This window comes from Crassostrea angulata, chromosome 4, assembly GCF_025612915.1.
Source record: "Crassostrea angulata isolate pt1a10 chromosome 4, ASM2561291v2, whole genome shotgun sequence".
NCBI classification, from domain to species: Eukaryota; Metazoa; Mollusca; class Bivalvia; order Ostreida; family Ostreidae; genus Magallana; species Magallana angulata.
In genome coordinates, this window is record NC_069114.1 from 6399024 (window position 1) to 6422977 (window position 23954).

A 23954-nucleotide genomic window follows, 5' to 3' on the forward strand; every position below is an offset into this window, starting at 1 on the left:
ACAAAGGTTCCGTTTATCATCACTGTTTTGTTACTAACAATTACATACCTTCAGTGTTTGATTATTCATAAATTTTCTGTGAATAAAATCAATCGAATACAGAAATATTTGCGAAAAAGTGATGTTGTACACGGGGTGTATACAACGTGTTGTACAAGGGGTGTATACAATCGCTTTTTATAACGAATTAACGACATTCTAGAGTCTTGACAAATCTTAAAAAGCAGTTCATATTCTTTAACAGATAACATATGTTGCTTTTATCATATTTATTATGTCTATCTCTTCCATCATTGATACGACTGATCAATTAGAAATAGAAGAAGACGATATTATATATCACTATTTATAAACAAGCAATATATGGGTATGAATTAAGATTAAAACGTTATATTTTACACCTTGTATTTTACTTTTTAATATTTATGTTTCAGAAAACATGTATACAAATGTCTCGGAAAAAGAGAAGACTCTGGCTTAATAAACCAAAGCGCATATCTTTCAAGGCAACTAAAAACAAATATGCATTACTTACTGAATCACGAAACTTGCATTGCAATACACCCCCTTCTAGTAAAAAGCATCAGTGTACTCCTTCAAAAGTTCGAACTCCCAAAAGAAAGAAGCTTAGTTCATACACAAATAATGACCAACATTCTCCAACAAACTTTCAGTCACCTTCTAATTTTCCTCACAAAGACAATGAGTCCAAACACATTTCAGAAAGTGACACTGAATTGTTCCGATGTTTCTTCGCAAAAATGCAAGAAAGTGAATATTGTACTGATTTTACAAAGTTCATGAAAAGTGTTGTTGATGATTCTTTCCCATTACACAATCTATCTTTTGTGCTTTTTATGGAAACTGTTCGTTTTTTTTGTACAACAAATACTTCAGAAATGAGGTATTCGGACACATCAAAACTGTTTTGGAAAACAGGTTACAGATTATTCCATGCAAAGTTTCTGTATTTCATGGGAGGACCAAAACATATTGGTCAGATGTCAAATGAACAAGCTGAGACTGGAACGTTTAATCCCAAAAATGCACAAATCAACTTTGCGGTTCCAAGCATTGGTCAGTTAACAGAATTTCGCACAAGCAATGTTCACCTTAAAAATACAATCCCTCCTGGAATTCTTTTTCCTGTTATTGATGCTTTAAAAAGTTCGGATGTTGTCAAAGATAATGAATACATGTTATGTGCGGATGCTAAAAGGTCACAGCCGGAATTGACACAAAGGGGGGAGATGTTGACATGTTTGGTCATGAGAGAGGCGAGAAATTGACTGAAAGAAAGGAAAAATTATCTCATGATGTAGAGAAAATTAATGAGATAAAAAGTAGTCTTTGCATGAATGATGATTTCACAAGAAATGCAGATGAGCAAACAATAAAAGCAGTTATTCCACAGATAACTGATGTTGTACAAACAATATCATCACGTTTACAAGACACGCGAGATCTTGTTGTCAGACAGACATTTGGACTTAACAAATTTAAAGGAATGGGGGGAGACAACTGGAAAGAATCAAGATATGTATACGTCATAAGCGGGCTTCAAGCATCCCTATATAGGTTGAGCGAGTTTTCTCACAATGCTCTGACAACAATAGGGCACATGCTGTCTTATTCAAGTTATATACAACAATCTATTAGTCCATATGCCGTTGATAACCAAGTTGACTTTTCAGTTCAACAGAATATTGCAATGCTGCGAGAGAGTACAGGTGCCCTCACGGAAATAGAGCCAAGATACGTTAAGCAACGTTCAGACATCTGGTTTGAAGTACGCAAACAGGCGTGTGTAACGGGTAGCACTTTGCACTCGGCCATAGGTTTAAGAGGACTAAAAGAAAAGCAGAACCATTTCGCAAAATTTATTGAAAATGTCGATTCTCCTATTTCGGAAGAAATACAAACTCGTCTTAGTCATGGAACGAAGCATGAAAACGATGCTGTTGCTACATTGGTAGGCAGATTTTTACCTGCATATTATCCAAATGCTATTTTTGTTGAAGAAGGGTGCTACGTTCTTCCTGCAGATACAGCCGATATATTCTGTGTTGTGTCACCTGATGGAAGTATTCGGGCATCCACAAACAATAAAGTGATAGCTGCTGTTGAAATAAAATGCCCTTTTCCATCAGAGAAGCAAACTCCTGTCCATTATAGTCTTCCAGATTATTACGTATGCCAGTGTCTTGCTGAGATGTGTGTATTGAACACAGATCGGTTACTTTATGTTACATACTCAGGGGAAAGCACCACATTTTTTAATGTCACATTTTCACAAGATCTATGGGACTGTATCTGGAATCAGACGTTGGAAGATTATGATAGAAAACAAATTACCAAACCAACTCGAAATGGCTCCCGAGTTAAAGAAATCAGGAGAAAAATAAAAGAATTTACTCTCTCAAATGTTGAATTTCTTTGCGAAATACCTTCATGTACAGCAATAGCAGATAGGTTACCTACAGAGGAGACTGAAAATAAATTCTATCTTCGTGCTAAGCGAGATTTGGGAAAACAAACTCATTGTGAATCACATTTCACTGAAATATTACACATTCTGGACGATGCAGTTAAGGTAATTAAAAATGGTTACGATATTCTAAGACAAAGAGCAACGGAAATAATGGTGTGGGTGATTACAAATAAGAATAGAGACTCTTCTACACAAATGCCTTGTTCTCTTCCAATTGCTTATGGTCTAAAAGACTACAAGTTGACCTCTGATCTGATGAGAAGCGCTACCGATCATGTTTTGAAAGAGTGTGCAAAACATGGAATTAGAGTGTTGAGTTTTGCAACAGATGGTCAGTGGATACAACTCATGAATCGTGACTCTATGCACAAACCGTTAACTATATATCAGTTTCAGAAAGACTTTTGGGAAAGTACTAAACATTTGTCAAAGAATGAACTGGTGAAAAAAATAACTGAAATCAACAAAAGTGATCCCGAATGTCCACTGGAAGACAAATGTATCAAGCAAAGACAAGATGGAGTTCTTGAAGTGTCTACAGTTGCAAATTCTTTTTCTGACATTGCAACTCCTGTCGACAGAAGGGTATGGTGTAAGAGCAAGGATACAATGGACGTCAATAACTCTGAAAAAGATTTAACATCCGTAGATCAGAACTGGCTTCCAGATTCGGTTGTTAATGAACTAAATACTGAAGAAAATGACATTGTCCGATCTATCATCACAGAAGTATCCAATGAATTCAGATGTTCTGAGACCACATATGAAAAAACTCACATAGGTTTAGATGAAACAAACAGATCAGAAATTGAAGTGGATTTTGCTATGAATGAGACAGGCATAACAAGCTCACAGGCTTCCAATGATAAAGAATGCGATACAAAAGAAAGTGGTAGAAAACCAGAATCAGTGCAAAGAATTAAGGCTGATGAGACGCTATTTTCGTTTATCCTTGAAGCACTCAAAACTGATCAAAGTACTCTAAAACGATGGGAGCAACGTTCTACCGATCATTTAAAGAAATATATTTGCTCTGTGACAGCACTTTGGGAGCTCACACATACAGATCTCAATGTTATTTACAAGTCAATTGAGCATAGAGTTCCAAAAACATTCAAGAAATTTGGAAAGTCTTGGAAAAAAAATCTCAAAGTTGATTATCTAGCTGAACTTTTTGGATTGATCACTGTACCTACTCAAAACTCCAGAGTACTTCGACTAAAAAGTCCAAGCTCTCTTAAACAACTTTCGACCAAGGTTATTCAGTCGAAACGATACCCAAAACTTGCTTTAAGATCTGCTTATGCAAAGTATTTATTCCCCTTTGCTTTGTTGGAATGGCAATCGGAGAAACCATTTTCAAGTCCGATGCAAGTTGAGGGAATAGCAGAAACAATTCCATTCTGGTTTTCATATCCAGAAAACAATACTGCAAGTGGAAGTTTACTTTGCAAAAGCATCGATTGCTCACATAACCTTACCCATCTGAGAGTTCGCACAAGTACAGTTGGTTTCTGTGGAATATCATCGCAAGCCTGGAGAGAATGCGCAAAATCAAACGAAACATCTTTAACATTGCCATTCGTCGAAGATCTAATTGATAAGCAGAGCGTTCCGAACGCCCGCACGCACTTTTCTGAAGAGGTGGAAACCTGGATGAACGATCACGGATTTAGCGACTCTGCTGCATTGACAAAAATAGTAAGAGAATGGTATGATGCCTGTGATACGCCGGGTATCTCTGCGATTGAACGTATTGGAAAACTTCTTGCAATGAGAAAATTATTATTAAAAGATGTAGATTTCTCTTGTTTTCCACCACATGGCCGCTACTTAAATGGCACACCAGCAGTCACATTTGAAGGAATGTTAATTGACATTGATACTAAAATTCAAATGCACAATTTAACCAACTCGTTTAATATAAGATCTATTGGCAGTCTTGCTGCGGAAACGACTGTCGGTATATTACAGTCATTGTATCCAACTTCTCAAGTCTCTATTAAAGCAAGGGATGTGCCATCACTAATGTCCAGTGTTGTGGATGTTATGTCCTGTAAAAGCAATCCAAACAGGTATATTGAACTTTTAATACAAAATATAATGGATTAGAGAAAATACAGTATACAGGGTTATTTTCGACCCGTATAATTTTCGCCCTTCTACGCAGTTTTAGATTGTATTTAATTCGCCCAGAGACAGGTTGTATTTAAAGAGAGAACTTTGATATATTGGAATTTGTTCTGTCCGCTGACATCATGGGCTAAAAGAGCGAAAATAAGACGGGCGAATATTTCCCTGTATATAAAATGAAAATACCAAATAGCGAAGCATTATTCATAAATGTTTCACTTTTTGTAAGGTAAATGTATACAAATTGTCAAACAGTTTAAACTATCGAATAAATAAAATAGTTTTTATTGGGTTAACTTCGAATTGCAGGGGCTTTCACATGAGAACTAGTCGCACAAGTGGGATATATCCTTCATATGATGCCGATTCTTCAGAAGCACAAGAACGTCAAACAATAGATTCAATAAACAAGACAACAATTGTGCCAAGGTGGTCAATTTTACTGTAAATTGTCAATATAATAATTCTGGTTTTGTTAGTTAATATGTAATGACAAATGAAATATCTTTTCTTATCATAAAATTAAAAATTTCGTATATGTCAGATTATACATGTACATAAAAAATGCTTTCAGAGATCATGCTTTTGACCTTCCGAGGAAAAAAACCTGCAAACGAAACATTAAATTTGGAAAAGTATCAGGTCCGCAAGCTCCCTCCCGTGGTGCTCTGCCAGTACGTCAATATCACAAAACAGACGAATCAAAGATTTTACCTACAAAACGTCTTGGTATCGAAATATAGAACTGTGGAACATCAAGACGTCAAATATGGAAATAAAGACATGCATATGACATTTGTTTTTACATGTTCATGTAATGACTGTAAGAAATAGACAATTTTATGCAGTATACCATAAAAAATAAAGATAATTGTGCAATTATAACGATAGCCTTATGAAATCTGATATTTTTAAAGCTTTTACAAGTCTTTCTAGTTTCTTTCAATAGCTGTTTGAAATTTCCTATAATTTATAATATATCAAAGATTTAAAAAATGACAAATTGAAATACATATGCAACTGAAGAAAAACACAAACATAGCAAGAAAAAGAAATAGCTATTTATGACCCGACATATCAAATTCTTCGAAATAAACCAAGTATATCAGAAAATGTCTGTAAACGAAATTATTAAGCTAACTGCTTAACAAAATTGTCAAATTCCCATTTAATAATTTCGAGTTCTTATTCTGTTGTAGAACACAACAAAAATTACAGGTTCTGATATGAGGATTAATCTAGTCAAAATACTCAAATACCAGACTTTGAACACGCCTTCTTGTGTCTGTTGAGAGAGGACCTGTATTTAAACAATTTCCCACAACAGCAAGGATATGAAGGAGTGGTTTAATGGGTTTTTTTAATGTGCAATTTCAGGCATCTTCTCAATGCATATTTTTTGTCGCAATGATGACAAGTATACCTCTTTTCTGATTTCTCCTTTGTGCAATGTTTCGAATGTTCTTTTAACTTTTTAAAGTTTTTATTGCAAATGGAGCAGTGCTGTGCCTTTTCTTCATGAGATGACAAATGCCGTTTTAAACCGTAATTGTCTTTGAATTTACGTTCACATATGCTACATTCATTACCCCCACCCTTATGCTTAAACCTTATATGGTTTGACAATGCACATGAAGTGTGGTAAGCTCGACCACAATAAGGACAGAGGAGGTTTCTTGGCTCTGTATGGACATTTTTGATGTGGAGATTCAAGTAATGTCGCGTGGCAAATATTTTTGGGCATTGATTGCATTTAAACAGTTCTTTTTTGTGAGCATTCAGGTGTCTATACAAGGACGATCTGTGTTTAAATGACTTTGAGCAAAATTCGCATATAAAGGATTCTTCTTCATCATGAACTTCCTCTGTATGATCAATTTCTATCTCCATCTACAAAGCAGTTTTGGACTAATTTAAAACATTTGATCAAAAGAGTTATCAATATACTCTGTTAAAAGTCTGTACCTACCTTGTGTTGTGCTAACCAAGCTCTATACATGATAATCTAGAATGATCCAAGACAATATAAAGAGCTACATTATCAAAATAAATAAGCATTAAACATTTTCCATTGATTTTATGCACTAGTCTCTGCAAAAAAACCCCGATTGTATACACCCCTTGTACAACACGTTGTATACACCCCGTGTACAACATCACTTTTTCGCAAATATTTCTGTATTCGATTGATTTTATTCACAGAAAATTTATGAATAATCAAACACTGAAGGTATGTAATTGTTAGTAACAAAACAGTGATGATAAACGGAACCTTTGTCCGGATATTTGATCATTAACGTACGTCAGGGTCAAACTCACCCTGACTGTCGGAATTGTGTTGAGGTGTTTGAGAAAACTAGACCATGTATAATGGAATAAAACGTTTCTATGTATTCCGTAATTCATGCTTTCTTCCGTAAGCCTACTGCTTTTGACAAAATAAGTCCTTTAGTTAATTAATTGGACAAATATCGTACCTTCGACGCCGTTTTCTCGCCTCGGTAGCCTACACCCCGTGTACAACATAGCATACACCCCGCATGTTGTGTTATACGTGGTGGAAATCAACACCGGGATAAGTTCTACACACGGAGCTCGCAATGGGGAGAGATCGCTGACAAATGTTTGACAATCTATCTACAGTGATGGAGGAGGTGTTTGTAGTTTTTTTTCTTCTGTAAAATAAAGCCTCAAATCCTTTGTCAAAGATTAGCCGGTGGTTACACCTGACAGATCCCCCATACTAAAGGTGTTTGAATGACTTAGTGGTGGTCGTCTGCTGGACAAAAAAGGTCATGCCCGTTTGTTTTTTATTTATTTATTCAACGCTAATAAATACATGTACATGTATTTAATAGTATTTTATTAATGAATCAAAATTCTAGTTTTGTAATGCATAGCAAGGACAAAGATGTCGAAACTGTTAATTAGAATAAATATATATGCATGAGCAGAATTAGGGGAGGGGGTCGGGGCGAGGGGGGGGGGGATTCCAATTTCTTTAAATTAGAACCATTTTGACAAGAGCTTGGACTTTGTGTAGTTGTGTCAAATAGCAATGTGACGTAGGCATGTCTATTTCATTGCTGGCCAACCAGCCATGGCTCTTTGACATCAACAATATTTCTCTGGGTACTAAGCTAAGATTACGCAATCTATGCATATTTCACTCGAAACCAGCGTCATTTTTAACTTGTTTCAATGCAAGAAATTGATTAATATGTCCTACCAAAAAGCCAAGTTCTTGTTAAAATGGTTCTAACATTATAGATTTAACAAAAAATATATCTCAGACCGCCCCCCTTCCTGGCAACTCAAATAACCGTCGCCCCCCCCCCCCCCCCCCACCTCACCTTAGAATTTTTTGGATCCACGCATGTGTATATATATATATATATATATATGTAAACTTCATTTACGATATTTGTGCAAAGTCAAAGTATGGCGCGTCTATTAGTTTAATTACAAGTATTTAAGCAGGTATGAATAACTTTCACTGCTTTATACACCAATCATATATAAATAGAGTTATCGAATACTAGTATATTAAAAAAATAACATTTATCAAAAAGTTTTTTCAAAAGAATCTATTGTTTCAAATTAAGTCAAAATATAAAATTGCAAAGCCATAACGGATTACATGAATTGTGATATGAGAAATAACATGTTAATTCTTTATGTCCGTGACTGTAATCAAAAACCGTCCCCATACATGTATGACGTCACTTGTCACTTGGATGTTTTAAAAATGAAAAACGGCGCCATAACATCAATGGCAGTTCATTTCTCCTAACGAATGTTAACAACAAGATTTCATGTCTGCAATTTTACAGAAATGTATTAAAATCGAAAACCTGACTCATTACTTTCCTTTTAACGATGCCAGTTAAGTAGCAAGGGACCTCATCCCCTCTCTCTCTCTCTCTCTTTCTCTTTCTCTCTCTCTCTCTCTCTCTCTCTCTCTCTCTCTCTCTCCAAGATGGTTAAGAATCCAAAATGTGAATGCCTACTGAACCAGTTGTAATCGAATGGAATTTTAATACAAAATCCTGCTAAATTAGCAAGGTTAATGATTTCGTGTTAATTCATGATTAACCACTTAATTAATTTTAAAAACACATGCATTAACCATACAAGAAGTGAGTAAATGCAATGTGGTAATTCGTGTTTTAAAGGGAATAAATGAGACCCCAATTAACTCTTAACTAGTATGCCGTGCAGACAATCCTACATGTAATTAGAAATTTGGTATTTAAATATAAAAACACATGTCCATCCGACAAACTTGAAAATTGAAATGACATTTGTTTTGGTGCAAGTTTCCTATATTAATCACAAAGAGAGACTACTTTTTAATTCTTTATTTCCATATTGAGTTTGTGTTGGACAAAAATACCACTGTCCACCTCCCTAGACAAGGTAATTATATATAAACTTTAAGTTTCAAGTTTAAGTTTTTTTTTCCCTCAAAGCATACAATGATGGTACATGTACATGAGTTACATGTACAAAATATATAATTGTTAAAACCAACAAAAAAATAATAATAGATAAATAAATAAAAAATAAAGTGACGTCAGAAGAGCACGTGAACTTAAAAAAAAAATTATGCTTTATTACATTTTGCAATGATATAATAATTCAGTTATTACCATATAAAATTATTCAGTCGGAGAGGATTTATATAGGCAATGCCGCTATCCCAACCGTTGATGTGATATATTGCATGATAAAATATTGTTTTTTAAAATCAATCAGTTACGATTCTGTCGATTTGAAGCTATTAATGAGATAGGGAATAGAAAGTCTAGCATTGTAATAGTCCATGTAAAACGGCATTGTTAATTGTTCAATATGCCGTGCTTATTATATCTATCACATCAAAAAGCCAGCGGTCTGTTGGAAAGAGGTTTTTGTAGATCATTACATCCTATTAATGACTGGTTAACAAGAATACTACCTAATTCATTTCATGTCTTCAGAATTGGCCAAAAAACGGGCGCTATTTATGGCGGGTCTAGAGTCGTAACTATTCCATGAGTGCCCAAATCTAGCTTATAATTATACTTCCATTCCATATCAATTATGTAATTCTCTATAAATTTTCTTGTGCTGTGTTACAATTTCTATCGCAATTTACGAAAATAAGTGTCTTTTGGGTGAGGGTTAACAAATTAACGTTGAGGTTGAGAGGGGGTGGGGGAGGCAGGCAGGGGGTGACTGTTACCCAACCGTCTTTTAATCCATACGTATGGTCGAATTTTTATTTTAGGGTTTTTTGTTTTGTTTGTATGACAATAAAAGAATTTTATTCAAACCGACAACTGCCAACTAATTACTTAGTTTAATAATGCCATAATACCGAATTATTACTTCCTTCCGAAGATGACTGACATCTTAAAACATGTACAATATTCGCATATTAAATGCAAATAGTTAATAAGACGCATGGGGCATTTTTAAATGTTCATAAATCATATGTTTTCTCGCACTGCCATGAATTATGTGACCCTGGCGTTCTTCATTGGATAACCGCCGAACTCATTATTTTTTATCATCCTATGTTTATTTCGGTTTGACAAAGGGAGAAACGAGAATTTTAAGGTCATTAATGTTACAATGACCAATTATTTTCATTATGGAGAAGATCATCAACTTTTTTATGACTGAATCTCCCTGTTTTCTTTATCTACATGCAAAAAAAATAGAGTTATAAGCTGCTTGGTCCGATTTTTTTGTAATTACAGTATCAAATTTTTTTCCATACAAATCATTTATCTTAGAAAGTTATGGACTTTCTCCTATTTACACCAGCAGAATCAGTCTCCTTTCAAAGTTAGAAATATTCAAAGTAAATAAAATTAATTTTTCTTTGGGCAAACGAAAAAACAAACCAAAATGCATCACGGGAATGTTTAGAAAAGGAAACCGCTTGGTTTCGTCCCCTGAATGATTGGGGTTATTCAACCTGCATGCTATGCATCGATTGTAAAGAAAGCAGACTTTGGAAATATTAACGAACAAGACGTACACATGTTTATTTGTAATTTGTATGATCATTTCGACCTTTATTTAAAGCGATGTCAAAGTCGTAATACAACCATACCCGTCTCGTCGTCAGGGGTGAAATTTAACATGAGGCGAAATAACGCGGTACCTTTTAATGTCGTTTGTTTTGTTAGCAAATTTTGTACGTATTTTTCTTCATTGAAATTTGGCACAATTGACGGGTAAAACTACTGCAATGTCTATTATTATACATATACTAAGCATAGCCATCGTTTAAAAGCATGCATAAAATCTGATATAAAATCGGACCAAGCAGCTTTAAGGATTATCTTCACGCGCATTTCCAACACACAATTTACATGTATAAATTCCCTTCCTTGCGAAAGTCAAATTAACCAACGATATCGATAAATAAAAGAAAAATAGAATGTATAAAGTGGAAAACAAATGTGTAACTTGGGGGGAAATGTGTGAATTGGAAAAAAAATGTGTAAATTGGGGAAATAAAGTTTAACTTTGGGAAATATGTGTAAATTGGAAAAAAATGTGTAAATTGGAAGAAAAAAAATGTTTAACTTGGGGAAATCTGTGTAAATTTAACAAAACAAAACTGACCACAACAATTTTTTTGTTTGAAATGAAAATTATCAAACTACAATTAGATTGCTTAGATTAGATTACGGTGTTAGGAAATAAGAATTGTCACTATGGTACATGGTATGTCGACCTTTCAACGTTGTTTATAGGCGTAGCGCTAGCATTTACGAATATTTACATTCATTAATTATACCCACTGACTTCACGAATACTTCGCAAATTGTGTCATATTTAAGTTTAAACCATGTTTTTATGTATGTCTCACAAAATATGAAAAAATATGTAGAATACAAGAAACACATTTAATTTTTAGCATAATTGAATAAAAATTTTAAATTATATATCATGGTATTTTTTTTGTGTGTATTTCTTAAAATTAAGATTAACATTATAAAAATGTGTCGGTTTTTTTCTTTTTTTTTTGGGGGGGGGGGGGGGGGGGGGGGGGTAGGGGGGTCATTAACACATACATATTTGTGTCCATACATGTAATAAAACTCTTCTTACCTAAAAACTTAAATTTCTTACCCAAAATGAAATTCAAATTAGACTCCATATCAAATGAATCTAGTCACAGTCGCCCCACACAAATATCTAAATTGACAAGTTACAGAATGTTCTATTGTTTTGTTTTGTTTTTTTTTTTGGTTATTTTTTATACAACGACTTTATAAGGGGCAAACTAATATCGTTTATCTGATTCTAAGGTTTTTTTTGCATAAACAGTTTATAGAAAGGAAAACAACTTAATTGGAACCCTTTAACCACACGACATATTTAACTTCGGATTTAATCTTCATTTGCAATTCCTACTTCTTATCATTAACAATTCACAGAACAGGCGACATTAATATCCACAGAATAATACTGAAATAAAACTAAATCTCGATGTTTTATATTCCTCCACTTAAAAGCTTACAGGAAAGATAGAAAGTCATAAACATGTCTAACAGGAACATACGGGTCCTATTCTGTCGTTGAAGTCTTCGAGATTTTGGAGTTATGTACGTTTTTAATTTGCATCAAGGTTGTTGTTCTCTTGAGGTCAATAACATAAACAGAAGATTTCTATCAATTAAACACTCATACAATGAATTAAAAAAACTTATCAAAGCACACTAAAGCAAGCTCTCTCTCTCTCCTCTCTCTCTCTCTCTCTCTCTCTCTCTCTCTCTCTCTCTCTCTCTCTGTTAAATATTTTTGTTTTCAATCAGACATTTACTTCTCCATTTCTTCTAATCACTTTCTAAATATTCTGATTAAAAAAAAAAAAGATTTCCTATGGTCAGTTAAGAGAGCCAGGTGATCATCATGGCCATTTTTAAAACTATAATTACATGGAGAAGAAGATCTTTGTATAAAGATACGGGTAAAATGAAGTTTCAATTTAAAAACACATGTATCTCTCTCTTAATGTGTTAAGTTGATGATGATTCACTATTAATAGTAAATGATGGTATTTTAATTTACAATTTCAACAACGATAAACGAGCAAATTCAAAAGAAAGTAAACCATTTCTTGGCTTTTTTTATTGAATATAATAGATCATTATATACTATCATGAATTAAATCTGTCATTAATTCAAACGCGTTGCACTCATCATACGAGGTGGAACCAGTCTCTAAACAACAGGAATGACTATTGGGCAATATATTTTTGTCGGCACCTATCGATGAATTTTATAAATTTGGTCGTGTACACATGTGATAATTAACATGAATATATATTCGATATTTCATGTATCAGACACAAAAACAAAATTTAAAGTTATTAGGTAAAATATCAAATCTTTAACCTACCGGTCTTTGGTCCGTGGGAATATTTGGTAGTTCTCGGGTGGAATAGGCAGGAGACAGTTTCATTTCTAAAGGGTTCTTTGATGGGAAGCGACCGTTACACGACTGAACACTCCCAGAATTCTTACTTCCGGTCTCCTCCACGGGAATGGGAGGGAGAGCCCGACCCTGGTTCACAGATACAGGGGATGAACACTGAAAATCACTGAATACGGAAGACGAGGAATAGTTAGGACTCTGTAACGGAGATCGCGGGAGTGAACCGGAAGTCCTATTTATCGAACCGGAAGTGAAGTGTCCACCGGTTGCACTGGGGATGATTTCTAGGTCCTGGAGTTTGAACGCGTCTTCCGGTAGCACCACGCCCTGTTTCCGTCGCCGGGTGTCCTGGGTTTGTCTGGGACAGTAACCATAGTCCCTTTCCTCCCGGACCCTCCCGGGGTAGTCGGGCTCCACCCCATCAAAATACGTCGCCCAGTTCGGGGTTCCCATTTTACAAGCAAGAAATCAAATGCCCTAACAAAATTCTTTTTTTTTATTTATTTAGCCATCGTTGTATCATTTTCTTTCTTTAATCGTGTTCAGTTTTAGGCCATACTGGTTTTAATTTTTTTATGGCATCTAGTTATCACGAAATGAATGGAGAATGACAACCTTACTCTTGGTTTACGACTATACTTGTAATCATCCAGTCCAGAAATAGCCTCCCTGTAGCCGGATCTCTCAGTTACATCTTTACACAATCGTTGAATAAAAAATCCAACACGACGGATAATCGCTGAATATTCTTTTGGTGACACTTTTAAACAAGAATCTGTCTAGAATAATTCTCACCCCTTCTCTCTCACTTTCTCACTGGCACTGTCAGTTTTGAAATTTGGCCAGCCGAACTTTGCATAAATTGCAAAGTATTACGTTCATTGTCGTGCGTTATAGTTCCCGGTTAATGGTTCCGCCTGACTGACTCTACATTACCTGTGCCGTGTGTTGTTGTTTTTCGGTTTCGGCGATTAATTACTGTCACCTGAGTCTATCAGATGAGCGGCCGAGTGTTCAAGTTAATTAAGATTCTCTATCAGCACGTGTAAAACAAATTGTGGCAAGGACCTTCCCATTTTGCGAGTTTCAAACCGCAATATTTCAGCTTTGCTGTTTACAAATTTTTTTGCGCAAGTTGAAGTAAAGAAATTAATAACTTTGTTGTTCACTTGCAACAAGAGAATTTGATTTCTGCAAATTTTTGTATGATGTTTTACGATATTTTTGTAGAAACATTTCCGGAAAAGAAAAGAAAACACGAACTCTATAAAAAAAATAAATACTATAGATAATTTGTTGTTTACTCCCTGTTTTGACAAAACGTTTCACGGTTTGAGGTAATAATTCAAATATAATTTGGGTTTTTTAAGTTTAAGGAGATGCTAGATGCTTTCAAAGAATAGTAGCATTACATAAAATACACATGACCAACTCTTTAACACTAATAAAGTGACTCTTTTTGTTATTGCTGTATATATTGTTCAAAATGATTCAAATGATTTTTAAGAAATTAGATAAAATGTCGTTTGCTTTTAAATTCAGCCATTCATTAGGCATTTTTGCAACCAAAACGCTGTCATGAGAATGCCGGCCAGAGTAAAACACTTTTCTTACAACGATTCAATGCAAAGAAAGAGGACAACACAACAAACAAACAAAGAAAAAATGACTAAAGTTAAAGCAAAATAACAGAACCTTGATGATTAAACATTATTTTTTTTAAACGTTACTTTTATCGATTTGTTTCCACCAAAGATTTCGCTAATGTGTTCACGCCTGTTTCACCACTGGGTCGGAAACCTGAAAATTTGAGTTTTGTCGTCAAAAAATCAATAAAAATTATTTTTACTTTCCTTCAATTATATAAGTATAGTTAAAGTAAAATGCACAACCGTGGGTGAATGTTATGAGCTCGAATCGAACACACGACGATTTTTTACAGGTTGCCGCTTGACATTTGGCAGTGATATGTATTACGTAAGAAAACCGAAAACCAAGTGTCTATAAAGTTTAGGTAAATATTTATATTATGCAAACAAGCAACGAACTCTCCATGTGAATTATCCAAATTGATTATGTACACTTTGTTTTTCTTACTGTTTATTTAATATGTATATGTTCATATGTATAACCTATGAGACATTTGTCTCTTGGAATAAAGAACTTGAACTTGAAGAAATTGCCCAGTGATATCGTTGGTAAAATTATTATAATCACCCCAATCTCTTTGGAAGTGTAAGTATTTATGTTTGTATAAAACTACTATAATTATCTGCATATTCTTTACATTTATACATACAATTCTGAATCCAGACCATAGCGATATTTAAAATAATGATTAAATGACATTTCTGTAATTTGTTGGGAGGTTCATATAATGCCCAAGACAAACTTTGACCTTTGATCAGCATTTCACGCGGTGTGGCGTAAATTCGTTCAAGAGTTTGAGACAGTTGATGTGGCGAGCATGACTTCAGCATAAAAACCACAAAACCCCCAAGTCTGACGATTATTTGTCCGTCATAATGTCACGTGACCGGTGCCCCAGAAGTTGTTTAGCTGTTCAGTTTACCTGTTTAAAAAGCATGTTGGCGAGTGAAAAATGGATTTTGTGGGTAGTGGATGTCTCGAAAATTCTCTTTAATTAACAACTTGTTTGTGTTGTGGTACCTGCCGTAAACATGCGGAAACATGATAATTGTAAAAACATGATTTACAACTTTTTATTTGACAAATGTAGATTCTTCAATTATAAAATAAATACTTTATTGCCAACTTTTGAACAAAAGATATCTGTAATATCCGTGTTCGATAATGATAAAAGACAGTAGGACTAAGTATATACAACATATTACAATGTGCATGCATACGAATGGCGTTGGAGCATTTCAGTTTTATGAGAAGGAGCATAAAACAAAACAAACAATGAATTTATGAGAAGGTTTATTGTAATCAACAAGTTACGTTATTCGTTCAAATGGACGGATAAACAGTTGTTCAAAAACAATAGATAAAACATAGAGTGTAAAATAATATTTATAACAATTTCATATCAAAATATACATTTGTCATATATATAATATCCCTTTTGTTCAGTTACTAGAATTGTATTTTAAAATTCTGGCAAAAAATATATATCTCGAATTTTTAAATTCAATTTCTAGATAAATGCAATGATGGACAACAATGTAAGACACAAGCAGATTTGAGCATTTGAACAATAGAGTTCTGTGTAAAAAAAAAAAGAAGATATTTAAAATAAAATATAATCAATAAAAATAATCATATATGTATGAAATAGCCTCCCTGTTTTCTCTCTACTCTGGTTGAACATTGAGAGATGTAGCTTTCTTTCGTTTATTTAAGTGAAACCAATTTTACCTTTTATTTTATTTAGTTTCTTTCAATTGATTACGCAAGTAGACTCTTTCGATTGGATACTTATGAGATGCATATCTTTATTTCTTGCATGTACGTATAAGACAACTCTTTTCATTGGTTAATACTGTAAAGCGTCTCTTGATTGATTTCTTGTAGCGGCGTGTTTTTAGCGTCTTTTGGCGCTTTTTGCCACCCGTTTGGTGAATTTCTTATGTTCAGCTTCCCAGGCCAGCTGTCGATCCTTTTCTTTTTGTCGCTCCTTTTCAGCTTCCTGAAAAACAACAACAATAGAAGTGATTAACATCAAGACATACATAAAATAATAAAAAAATAAGATGATACAACATTTGAATTTAATACATTACAATATTAATGACTGTTTATATTGCGGGGTCCCAAAATAGAAATAAAGTAGCTAAAGTCAAGCAGATCTATTAACTGACCGAAATAACAAGCAACTCGAAAATATTTTTTTTACAAAGAGGACGTGTAGATACAAGGTATATGTAATGTCTTTTCTAAAAGAAGCTGGGGAGCGATCAATTCATTATAAGGAACTTGGTTCTCCGTATTATATACGGTATTTCTTTTATGAACGAGGATTATTCCATGACATTGAAAGCGTTGAAAATCGTTTTCATATATCAAGAATTTGTCGACTTTTTGTTGACTCATTTCCACCCTAAGACACTTTAACGGAAAAAAAAACAGCACTGCCTTCTTCATAAAATATGACTGTGTTTGTTTCAAGAAATATCAAAATATAATGAATTGTTACAGAAAGAGACAACAAGCGCTAATTTAGAGTATGAAGTTATCAATTACCTCTTCTCTCATCTTGTTCACCATGTAATCCACTTGCACACGCAAAATCTCCACTTTTCGTTCATTAGAGTCCTCTTCGTTTTGTAAACTCAGCGCTCGGTTTAAAGGGAAGAAATCGTAAATATTTCTATCCAGCAGATTGTAGACGTAGAGTTCCAGGGCGGAGAAGTCGTTTGGTCGTGTCTCCGTCAGGTGGATGAAGAAGAACAGGTACGCCCACTGATAATGCTCTGTCTTGACGTGGTTCTCAAAACCCTGAAATTTCAAAAGAGAAAAAATTGAACATGATTGTTTCAAAACAATGTTTACAATGTACAATAAATATAAACAAAAAACCAAATCTTGCAACTGCGATATGCAGTAGTATACTGTTAGCATTTTTGTTTTTATTCAGCTTTCTAACCCTCAAAGTTCTAACCCTAGCAACTGTCTTATTATAAGAACATTCATTTTGTGAGCTAAATATTCAAGAATTTCCAGAATGATCATGCCAGATTAAATACTTTTAGTTATATATGTAAAACCTGATTCAGAAATGATTAATTAAGGTATCACACTTAGTATGATTAATTGTTTTATGTATAATATTTTTTCTGCAGTGATGTTTTAATTGCATTCAATTCTCATAAGTTTTGTTCATTTATACAAGTTAACTAGTACACATACAGATTGATGTTCACCTAACGCTAAAACGGACCCATTCATTTCATTTGAACTTACGTTGCATTTACGTGACTTAACCTCAAAAGGATGGAAACAATGCAATTTCTCACTAAAAGTTTTAATTCCGATGTTTGGTCAAACATGAATGATTTTTTAAAGGGAAAAACTAAACAACATTTATAACCAATCTATCAAAAATAGAACCTTTGATAACATAACAAATACGCAGTTAAGAAACGCAAGCATACATCAGGATTATTTTTTCTTGAATATATGCATAAATCTTAATTGTCACAAATTACTTTATTGTATAACCCTTTATTGATATTACTTCTCATTTATTCTTACCATGATTATGACTAGTACTTCTCGCAATTTAAAAAGCTTTTTATTATCCCTTGATGTTTATTCCTTAGTCAGCATATCAGCAATGAAAACAATCTCTTAAACAACTCTAATATAAAGTAAATTGGTGGGGGTACATAAGTTTGTTCATTGTCGTGTCCTTCATTATGTGGTGTAGATTAAGGAATACACTTTTTTATCAAATGTTTATTTTTTCTACAAATAAACAAAGAAGGATACCAATGGCTTCCTTTCATCGAACATGTAATGTCTTTTTCTACGCTTCAGGGCAAAATGAGGGATGTATGTTGCAATTTAAAACGCTCCTCTGTGAAAGGACTAACTAATTTGAATAAATTACGTGAAAAATAACACATTGCACATTTTATTTCTTTTTCAAATAAAGGTGCAGTTAATTCACATCAAAGTATCATCATTTGCACACAAAAAAACTTTTTCGTTCGTTATTTACATGCATTTTAAAATATGAACGAAAAAGCTAGCTAACGGATACCATACCCCTCCGTGTCATTCACACAAAAAAACTTTTTCGTTCCTTATTTACATGCATTTTAAAATATAAACGAAAAAGCTAGCTAACGGATACCATACCCCTCCGTGTCTCTCACACAAAAAAACTTTTTCGTTCCTTATTACATGCATTTTAAAATATAAACGAAAAAGCTAGCTAACGGATACCATACCCCTCCGTGTCTCTCAAAATCATAGGATTCTCTGCTGCAGATGAAACAGTTGTTCATCATATCTTTGTCTATCTCCCACTACAAAAAGATCATATAACATTAACGTCAATGATTCATAGAGTATAAAAAAGCACATAATTTTAAATAAGAATGTAGAATATGTATCTTCACTATTTTAGAGTTAAACAATAGCATTGGCAAGACAAATTTATATGTCATTGAAATCCTTGTGATATTTTTTCTGTAGATCAAGCTATATATTGATATAGATATCTTAGGCTATATCAAAGATTGAATGGATATGTAAAAATACCCAGCTATCTAAAGGGTCAGTTGTTTCAACTATTATCAACTATATCAAATGTTGAAATCCTCAGAAAGTTTGAGAATTGTCAAAGTCCGATATTTCAAACACTTCAAAAAAAATCTCCAATCTTAATTATTGAGTAATTGTTAAGAAAATCCGACCTTAGCATCACGAAGCTGAGAGAATGTATCCACAATGATACCAAAGATGATGTTCAATCCAATTGTGGTGATGAGAATAAAGAACGTGACGTCGATAATCGTCAGTTCTATGACGTCAGTGTAATTATTGTTCATCATGCCCTCAAATGTCTGCAAAGGAAATCAATGCATTTAAGAATGGGTCATATTACTTACCGGTTTATGATTGAAAAACAATGCTTAATACAAATTCGGCGTGTGCGTTTAAGTTTTTTATTTTGATATCTTAAAAATGTTTCAAAATATTACGTTTTTTCATCCACATTGAAACACAAAAATATCCCCCGCAGAATGCAAATGGATCTCTAACGTTAGGCAGAGTATATTTTCAGATAACATGAAATAAATGCAATGAAGCACCACTGGTCGGTGCAGGTTTACCAAAACGTGATGTATCAAGAAGACAAAACACTGACATCAACCATAATGCCATGAACTTGTAAATAAGTACTAGAATCTAGTATACTACTACATGTATATTAAAATAATTGGCTCGAATTTTTGGGCTTTAATACCGATAACTCAGAAAAGAACTGTCCTTTGTTTTATATATTTTAAATATCATTCGTACTTGAAGATTATTATTTTGTTTTTATTTTTCTCAACTAAACTTCGCTAATCAATAATCAACGAAAACTTCTAAAACAGTCCCGGAAATCATCTGTTTTTTTTTATTTTACAATCTTGCGCGTGCGCATTACATTCACGCTAACGTGATCTTTAGTTTATGTTTCCACAATATGAAATTTGCATGAATAAACTCAGAAACGATAATACAAATATATAAGTGTAAATTTTCATTTGAAATTTGCTATATATTCTGTTCATATATACTATCAAATGATTTCTTATGAGAGAAATTATAAAATAACAAATATACATATCAACTAAGTACATGTACTTATACATGTAGCTTTGTTATGTGTGTCGATGTATCGATTTCGTAAATGTCCAGTATGCAATGTCAACCCGTGCACGCACGGGTAAAAGTTTACTGTTATATTGAAATAAATTCAAGATTTGAATGTAAACTTCAAAGAAAAAATATCGACCCCCATGAAAGAAGATATTGACACTGATAAGGAGGCTGAGTGATCAGCAAATTAACCATCAGATCTATCTTAAAGTTTTAATTAGATATGATTTTCTAACTAAAAACTATTCTATAGTAAAGAAAAATTCCAAACAATTTAGGTTAAAAATTAATAACATTTTCATTTATCTTTCTACAGAGTTCTTATAATAGTCTTTAAAAAGAAAATGGGCACGACAACGATAAGTAGGTTAAAATTGTTAACATTTCTTTTGTCTCTATACAGAGTTCTTCCTTTCAATGAGATTAAAAGAGTCTTTATTAAATGTTTCTAGGTATTGGGTGACCCACCGTGTAGGGCGTATCCACGAAGCCGTGGTGGATCATGGTGACAAAGCACTGGTAGACTGTCCGACAATGGCGCCCTGCCGACTCCAGGAAATACCTCTCCCTCAGGACGGCGAACGCCACCAGGGAGTAACAGAAGAAGATGGCTAGGCCGAGGAGGGCCACCATCAACAGAGATTTACCTGGAAATAAGCATTCATTAAAAACCCCTGATAAACAAACCAAATTGACGATTTATGAAAGGTAATGATAGGATATTGTACCAAGAACTTATATTTTGTTATATAAGTACATGCTATTATGTCCAGCGAAAATAAAACTGCTTCATTGCTACTTGAATGTTAACCACGAGAGTCTGAGATACTTACCATTTGTAGTGACGGCTTGTCGGACCCTCTTTAACAGTTGGTTTAGTTCTGCCAAATGGAGCAGATGGAAGCAGAAGAAATAGCCGTAATAAACGGTACCCAGTACTGAGCACGCGAAAAACAACTGGAAAGAAAGGCCAAGACTTAGAACGCACGTAATGATGAACACAATAGGATTAAAATAAGAGAATTCTTGTGTGTCCATTTATATTTCTAAAAAATTACATGTACTTTCTAATCAAACCAATCGAAATATACCATGATATAGTGAAAAAGAAGTTAAAGGTTAAGTTAAATCTCAAAAATAATAATGCTGCTTACAAAGTAGTATATGGTATACACATTGTATATTTCAAACTCTAGATGAGATTGATCCTTTTTCTTCTCGTGCCACGATCGGTGAGAATCGTCATCCTGGTCGTCTTTCTCCGACGATCTACAAACAAATTAAAAAGAATGACTGAAAACCCAAAAGGGGAAGAACGTGTTCTGTTTTTTAAACACTGTTGCATTATGCCATATGCCGCCGCATTGATTAATCTAACTGCCATATGAAAAGGGGAATAATTCCATTTTAAATTCAAATATATAATTATTCCCCGTTGCAAATCTTTCCACAAAAAATCAAAGTACTGAAAGTACTGAAAAGCGCTAACCTAGCTTGGTTCTAATAGAGATTTACTTTGTGTAAGCCTTAATTAGAAAAAATCGATTTGATTTTTCGATATTTCAGCTTCTGTTTAGGAACTGTATTTTCTCATTACTGCGTGGCAGCCCCTGCAATGATGTACATAAGCCCTGCACCTTAGATTCACAATAGTCCGTACTTATTATATTAACAATAACCTGTGCAACTATGTGCGTAAACCCATGAAACTAGTTCCCTAACCAGTTTAACTGATGTTTATTCTGCTCATAAGGGGCGGTTATTTGATGCACCGGAAGTAGAAGTCTAACGACAATAAAGCGCTTAGTTATCCTTGGCGCTTTAAAAAGAAGAAAAATCACCACCTACCGCATTAAATTTTAAAGCTTTGGTCGCAGAACTAGAGATTTTTTTTTATTTTTTTTTTTTTGGGGGGGGGGGGGGGGGCTTAATAAGAGCATTTCCTTTTCTATACTTCTTTTAACATTATTATACAATCTAAATATATTTTTTTTTATCAATTTGAAAAATATCTTTTATATACAAAATATATATTTTTTGATAAATTAAAACCGAAATTTCTAAGCCGACTTTCAGACTTACATCTTCTGTTTTATCCAGGTATATAAAGGAAATGTGGGTTGATTTGAGATAAGAAACGTCACTAGAATGCACAGACTCAGAAAATTGTGAGTGCCTCCAACGATGTATAGAAACAGGTAATAACTAGTGCTGTCGAAGTCAAACTCAGGAATCACGCTGAAATAAAGATAGTTTTTGTTAGATCTACGTGTATATTGTAACCGCCAACAACTTTTAAGAATAGAGTTGACCAAAACTTTACAAATTGAATAAAATAACACCGACAAAAGAGAAGACTACCTCCAAGTGAAATTAATGATGCAATACCTCGATTCAAAAGTTATAACGTGAAAAATCGATTTTCATGAAATATTTACCCTTTCAGCATGTTGAAATCCTGAATATTTATAAAAATATCAATGGGGTTTTCCTTTCAAATAATTCTCGTGAACAAATCAAGAGACGAGGAGTTGCCATGTATAGGGGATTACCTGCCAGTGTTTGAGGTCCCGTCAGCGTTCTTAGGATCTCTCCACGTGACCATAATGACGCTGCAGATGACGAAACTCAGAAACAGCGCGGCATAGTTCATGGGAAGCCTGTAACAATTCATACCGTCCAGTCAAAACAAGCGTTTCAGGTAATCGACGTCCTGAATCATAGGTTAAGTTGTTGTTATCTTTTTTTTTTTAATAATTTTGCGGACGACTCTAGTTGTGATAAGAATAAATGAAAAGAAATTCGTTCAGTGGTTGTCTAAATAATCACAATTATATAGATTCAGAACGGATTACAAATCAAGGCAAAACACTATGTAAGCAAATGATTCCTTATAAATACAATACTGAGTAAAGCAATAATTACCAAAGTTTGAGCAGCATCCTCCCTACAATGTTGGACCGGATCTTGCGTTGGTACTTGATGTCTTGGATGATGTCACTGGCCCAGTCCATAAAGTCCCGGATCTTGTTACTAGGCGTGGTCCTGTCCACTTCGTACTTAAACTTATCTTTGATTTCCTCCCTCAAAACGTTCTGTGAAAGGATAAACCATATGAGTAAATTTTTGTAAAAAACATAATGATGTCAAGTCGAAAAATGTCTTTTTCAGTTTGCTTCCATATTATTATATACCCGTTTGTTAATTCTGTTAATTCCATAAATAGTTTATGGTTTTAGACGGGAAATCAGCTTTGCTAAAAAAAATACATTGCTAAACGTATATGAATAGATAAGTACATAAACCCCATAAATCAGATTTTTTCTAAAATGTTTTAAATTCATTTTTTGCTTTAAGTATGCATCAACATAATGGATTAGGGTTAGGGTGAACAGAATTTTTTGAAAAATACATCTGCCTTGTATTTTAGCATAGTCACTACGAAAAAGTATATGACTTTGTATACATTTTTTTTAAATCTGACCTCATCATTAAAACATACAATCATAATAATATACTAAGCAATATGACCTTAAAACATTTAGT

The 23954-nt window shown here is 33.8% G+C and overlaps 3 protein-coding genes across 7 annotated transcripts in view; 1 reads left to right on the top strand and 2 right to left on the bottom strand.

Moving 5' to 3' along the window:
• LOC128179670 (uncharacterized) overlaps positions 1–13897 on the bottom strand; it is a 28808-nt gene extending 14911 nt beyond the window's left edge. The window contains exon 1 of the mRNA XM_052847181.1: positions 13032–13897. Coding sequence (XP_052703141.1) covers positions 13032–13520 — 489 coding nt within the window. The 5' untranslated portion in view covers positions 13521–13897. The remainder of the gene's footprint in view (positions 1–13031) is intronic.
• LOC128179649 (uncharacterized) lies at positions 1644–5492 on the top strand. Its single transcript, XM_052847158.1, has 3 exons — positions 1644–4566; positions 4934–5053; positions 5199–5492. Exons 1-3 carry the CDS (start codon positions 1712–1714, stop codon positions 5365–5367), a joined length of 3144 nt encoding a protein of 1047 aa, XP_052703118.1. The 5' UTR covers positions 1644–1711; the 3' UTR covers positions 5368–5492.
• A 2096-nt stretch (positions 13898–15993) lies between the features above and the next one.
• The window catches only part of LOC128179647 (inositol 1,4,5-trisphosphate receptor type 2-like), a 48491-nt gene continuing 40530 nt past the window's right edge, over positions 15994–23954 (bottom strand). For all 5 annotated transcript variants that reach the window (XM_052847154.1, XM_052847153.1, XM_052847155.1 and 2 more), the window contains 10 exons: positions 23334–23503; positions 22961–23068; positions 22491–22646; positions 21563–21677; positions 21242–21365; positions 20877–21055; positions 19454–19603; positions 18986–19063; positions 17274–17528; positions 15994–16719 (listed from right to left, as the gene is read on the bottom strand). In XM_052847154.1, coding sequence (XP_052703114.1) covers positions 16615–16719; positions 17274–17528; positions 18986–19063; positions 19454–19603; positions 20877–21055; positions 21242–21365; positions 21563–21677; positions 22491–22646; positions 22961–23068; positions 23334–23503 — 1440 coding nt within the window. In that variant the 3' untranslated portion in view covers positions 15994–16614. The remainder of the gene's footprint in view (positions 16720–17273; positions 17529–18985; positions 19064–19453; positions 19604–20876; positions 21056–21241; positions 21366–21562; positions 21678–22490; positions 22647–22960; positions 23069–23333; positions 23504–23954) is intronic.

What these genes read in the sequence shown, in the direction of transcription:
- LOC128179649 (XM_052847158.1), top strand. Translation starts at nt 1,712, where the DNA reads ATGCTGCGAGAGAGTACAGGTGCCCTCACGGAAATAGAGCCAAGATAC. An exon ending in TGTAAAAGCAATCCAAACAG is followed by an intron (nt 4,567 to 4,933) that starts GTATATTGAACT and finishes TTCGAATTGCAG; the next exon opens with GGGCTTTCACATGAGAACTA. An exon ending in AAGACAACAATTGTGCCAAG is followed by an intron (nt 5,054 to 5,198) that starts GTGGTCAATTTT and finishes AAATGCTTTCAG; the next exon opens with AGATCATGCTTTTGACCTTC.